Below are 5,283 nucleotides of genomic sequence, written 5' to 3'. Positions count from 1 at the left end.
AGAATAATCTGTTCTTGGCTTCTTTAGAAAAATTCTTTATGTATTGTAACCTGGGTCCTATGGCTAGTTATATTTCAAAGAACAGCTTTTCTTGTACATGCTACTTTCTGAACCTTTTATCTGGTGTCCTCTAAATAATGCAGTTTCTTGAGGTCTGATGGATCCTGCGTTGAGTGAATTATTATAGTAAACAGTAGCAGTGCAGCCCAGCAATGGGTATCTTGGTTTATCATATAATTTTTGGACTTTTCTTTGTGGTAAGCTATTTAGGCAGTAGACTATGTAGACAAGAAGTGTGAATCTTGGAGGGTGTGTGTGTACAGAGGTGTGCGTGTGAACCTACAAATGACAGAGTATCTTGTTACTAGATCTGAGGTCATGATACCTTTCCACTTGCAGGTACCTCTAAGGACTTGTCCCTTTGCCTGTGGGAAACTGGCAGTAAATCAAGACTGTGGGAATTTGGCTAATTTGTACTTACATGCTTGGAATGCAGCCAGTTGTCACTGAGCTCTCAACTCATTGCATCTGCATTTCACTATTGTCTTTCTAGCCTGTGAGCTCTTCATAATGGCTTCTGAGACACTGAGTGTGTCTAGCTGTGATAAGAAATTGCAGTATTAAAAACACTTGCTAAAGCTTATCTTTAAAATTACTATCATTGAGTGTGCTTTTCCTAACTTTTTTTCTTGTTTTGTGCAGGACTGTTTCTGGGTAAAGAATGCAGACTATAAAGTGCGTAGTTGTCGGAGATGGCGCTGTGGGAAAAACTTGTCTTCTCATCAGCTATACCACCAATGCCTTCCCAGAAGAGTACATCCCTACTGTGTTTGACAACTACAGTGCCCAAATGACTGTTGATGGCCGGACAGTTAGCCTGAATCTCTGGGACACTGCAGGCCAGGAGGAATATGACCGCCTGCGCACGCTCTCGTATCCTCAAACCAATGTATTCGTCATCTGTTTCTCCATCGGTAGCCCCTCTTCCTATGCAAATGTGAGGCACAAATGGCATCCTGAAGTTTCTCACCACTGTCCAAATGTTCCCATTCTTTTAGTGGGCACAAAGAGAGACTTGAGAAACGACCTGGAAACAGTTAAAAAGTTGAAAGAGCAAAGCTTGGCTCCCACTACCCCGCAGCAGGGGACTTCGCTGGCTAAACAAATTGGAGCAGTCAAATATTTGGAGTGCTCAGCGTTGAATCAGGAGGGTGTTCGGGAGGTGTTTGCTGAAGCTGTGCGTGCAGTTCTGTATCCTGTGACAAAGAAGAACACAAGAAAATGTGTCTTATTGTAGTTACCTCGGGTGATGGATGTTCGAAGTTGAATATTGACTTGAATCTTGGAGGGCTCTTTGGGTTAAATTGAAGAATTGCATCTTGCACTGGCAGCTCTAAGCAGAAATGGTTTATGCAACGAATATTCTTGCAGTCTTACTGCTTCAGGGAAACTGAAACAGAACATTTTTTTCCAACTGAGAGGTCAAATATCTACTTTATTTCTAAAGTTCCAGTCTCCAGCTTCTCCAGGGATCACTTGGCTTCTGTCCTTATTTAGTGGAGGAAAATGAAAGAAGGGACTTCTTTGAAGCCAGACTTCTTTACTAGATAGCCATCAGTTACTAGATTTGCTGAAAAGCACAAATTCTGATAGCTTTGCTTTAAGCATAGCTGCTGCTTTTCCCATCCCTTATTTACTGATTGAATTTGTTTTACAAACAGAAGTCTGGCTGTCCAGTTGTTTTACTTTGTCAATTTAAAGCTTGAAAACAATTGTTTACATGCAAAAATGCCTGAAATAGTACTGAGATTCACCTTATAGTGAAGTGTGATGTTTATATGAAGAGTTAGCATAAGGCATGTTTAATGCAATGAGCAAGACCCAGGGAACACCTGCAATGATTTTATTAATAGAAGCAGGAGCTGATTCCTCCTAGTATAAGGAACTTCGGATAATGATGAATCGCTCAAATGAGTGATTTTCATACTTTTGAATTGGAGAGGTGGAAGAGTAACTTAGATGCAAGTCTTCCATAATCTTCTAAACTGAGTTTTTATTTCACTCTCCAAAGAGACTTTGCACCCTGAGAATAAAGTTAATAGTTACCTTCTCGGACTGACTGAGGTAGTTGGGATGACACTTATCAAAATGAGATTTTCAGTGTGATCTCTTGATAGCAGCCTGTTTGCTCTTGAGGAATTCATTGCTTCACTTCTTAATGTTCTTGGGGCCACCACCTGAGATTTTAATGGCAAATTCCTTTGTTGTTTTTCTGGGAGAACACTGACAGAAAATTTGGAGGTTCTGTTTACAGGAATCAGGAACCCTCGTTTCTTCCTGGCAACTCAGTGATGGTTTCAGTTAAATTTGTAATGGTTAGCCAGTCACTGGATAGGTTAACCTGGGCAGTTTTTTCCTCTCTACTAGGTGATAAGTTATTATAAACTCTTTTAACTAAAGTTCTATTTACGTACTTTTTAACTTTCTTTAGTGGCTCTAGTGAGTGGCAGCTGGCTTTTATTTTCAGGATGTGCACTGTTCTTTATGTGTGATTCCGGGACCAGCTGAGGAGTGAGCGCATGAAACCTCCTTAGACTTAACCTTACAGCTTTGTGGTATGAAAGCAGGATGCTTCAAAGATACTTTGTGTGAAACCAATGGTGCTGGACTGGGCTTTGTTGTCTGAAGTTGACAGTGCTGTCTTTGTCCGGATGCAGCCTCAATTGGTAATTCAGAACTTGCTTTCTTGCGATTCCCACACATGCAAAACTGCGCTGCTGTATACCCTGGGCAGAAAAAAAGCCTCATTTTAGCAGGATAATGAAAATACATCAACAAGATTATTGGGGATCTTGTGTTAATTTGACCTTGCTTTATGTGATATGGGCAAAAATACCAAGTGGATAGAAACATTCATATTTGTGCCCTAATTCACCTCTTTGAAGAGGATGTGCCTTTTTTCAGCTGGTGTAACTGATGCTGACACTAACTGCAATTTTTGTATATCTGAGGTATGCTCGTGCTGGTACTGCTTTAGCAAACGGCAACCCCATAAACTGCAGTTAATCCAAATACTGGTGTATGTGGCTAGTGAACCAACACTGAGTTCCATACGTTGCCTGATTGTGGGCAATACCAAAACACCTGTTATGCATGGTGTTTGCAGAAGCCTAGAGACTCTGCATATTTTTCTTCACCAAGTGCCATTGCCTGGGGTGTCTTTGCGTCTTTTGCACTCGTAGAAGTAGTGCTGTTCCAGATGTGGCTTCTACCACAGTGCCCTGCAGGCTGTGAGGGCGTGGGATTATTTCAGTGAGGTAACCTCTACTCACCACGTTCTGCCTTTACTTTAGTAGTAGGCCTTTAGTGTGGGCTTGACTTGCAGGCAGCAATTAACTCTATGCCTTGTAATTCAAGATTATTTTCTGTAGGTAAATTTCAGTAACTGAGTAAATAGGGTTTATCATGTTTAAAATGTATTTATTTAAGCCAGTGCACGTGTCTGTTTTTTTTTTTAATGCTGGTCAGGCCTAAATCAACTGTCTAGTTACCCTCGTGCAAGCCCATAACCTTTGCTTCATTCAGAGATGTACTTTTTAAAGTTTGTGATATGTTTGAACTGCTCTTAAATAGACTTTTAATTTCAACAACAGGCACCTCTTTTTTTTTTTTTTGCTACATATATTTGCAATTTTGTACTGAAGCTACTACTGTTTTAAAGTTTTTTACTTTTTTACATACTGAAATATTTTAGTTCTGCATCTTTTGTGGTTATTCCTAACTGGATTACAGTAATTTTGTGAAGAAATCCTGTGAGCAAGTATTGTTGCACCCCCCGCCCCCGTTTCCATAGGCTCACAGAGCAGCCATCCTGGTGTTAACTGGAAGAGAGTATGGTGAGATAAAATTAAACTACTTAATCAATTTATTTGAATTGATTACATTATCGATTACATTATACTAGAACACTTTATCCCCATCTAGATTACTTAATAAATGGTAACACAGCACAACAGTACTGAGGAGAATAACACAATAGTGATGAAAATGAGCAGAAAGTGAACTTTGAACACCGTCAGAAACTTTTTACTGATTTTGGAGTACCTCATTAATAGTCATTTAGATGCCTTTTTTATTTCTGTCGCTTTCTGCCAGGAGCAAAAGTCCTGCTGGCTGACAGCTGGTTTCCTCCAGCCTCTGCTTTTCATGAGAATGAGCTTCAGGAGCGCACGGATCTAATGAGTTTTTCCATTCAGTGGGCATTCTCAGTTTGTGATCTTCCTTCCTTTTCTTTCTCCCCCTACAATTCTTGGTGCATTTTATGCTAAGTAGTCCAGTGCTTCAGTCTACAATCCATTCTGTTCCTCCCACGTTTTGGTGGTGGTTTTTTTTTCCTCCTGTGGGCAGGTAACAAATACAGACTTCACACAATCCCACGGCTGGATTTTGTCTGTTTTCAGGAGATTAGAAAACCCGGGTAAAGCTGTGTGGGTTTCCCGAACTATTCAAGATTCCTCAGTTTGTTACTGAATAGAAACGCAGTGTGTATATCTTAATTCACAGAAGAGACTCTCGATGAAGAGGCCAATTTTAATCTTCCAGTTTCTGAATGATTTCTGAAATGCTTAAGTGTTTTTTTAAATATAGCTGAAGTCATCCATAGGGAGCTGAGCAGTTCAGGAATTCTGTGTCCAAAGCATGTTATGAGGCATGCTTAGATGTGTAAGTGCTTTCTCCAGTTTACAGCTGTAAATTTCTATGAAATTTAAACTAGAAGAGCCTCACCATGCTTTGTCTCCGAGTGCTAAACTTCGCTCTGTAGAAACCTTGGTGCTGCTTGGGCTGACCCTGAGAAGTGGACAGATCTCATGGGGCTCCTGACGGCCCCAGTGGGCTGTGATGAGCGCCCATCAGCAATGAGAGCCCAAGACTCTTAAGTGTGGTACTGATACATACACTGGCAACTTGATTTTATACTATAAAAGAATCTGTGTTACAGCTAACAGTTTTAAAGGATTTTTTTTCTTAAATTATGCAGAATTAAGTTGTAATAAACCTTTTCTCATCACTCTGGCTCTCGTATTAACTCACCCTGCTGTTTGTAACGCACCTGTTCTAAACGTAGTTCTTTCCTGTGGAAAGTCAGACCCCCTTTCTTAAATGCAATAAACGATTTTTCGGTGAACGTCGGAGCCTCTGCGCTTCCTTGGGACGTTGCGGGGCGGGGCCGCGCGGGGGCGCTGTATGCCGGCCCGGGAGGGCGGAGGCGGCTCCCTCAGGTCG

At 41.0% G+C, this 5,283-nt stretch overlaps 1 protein-coding gene across 1 annotated transcript; it reads left to right on the top strand.

Annotated features, from left to right (window-relative positions):
* The first annotated feature begins 706 nt into the window (after positions 1 to 706).
* Positions 707 to 1,882, top strand: RHOG (ras homolog family member G). Its single transcript, XM_009584415.1, has one exon. It carries the CDS (start codon positions 722 to 724, stop codon positions 1,295 to 1,297), a length of 576 nt encoding a protein of 191 aa, XP_009582710.1. The 5' UTR covers positions 707 to 721; the 3' UTR covers positions 1,298 to 1,882.
* Positions 1,883 to 5,283: the final 3,401 nt, after the last annotated feature.

The sequence above is a fragment of the Fulmarus glacialis genome, unplaced genomic scaffold, assembly GCF_000690835.1.
Source record: "Fulmarus glacialis isolate BGI_N327 unplaced genomic scaffold, ASM69083v1 Scaffold44828, whole genome shotgun sequence".
NCBI classification, from domain to species: Eukaryota; Metazoa; Chordata; class Aves; order Procellariiformes; family Procellariidae; genus Fulmarus; species Fulmarus glacialis.
This window is presented reverse-complemented; position numbering and strand designations above follow the sequence as displayed.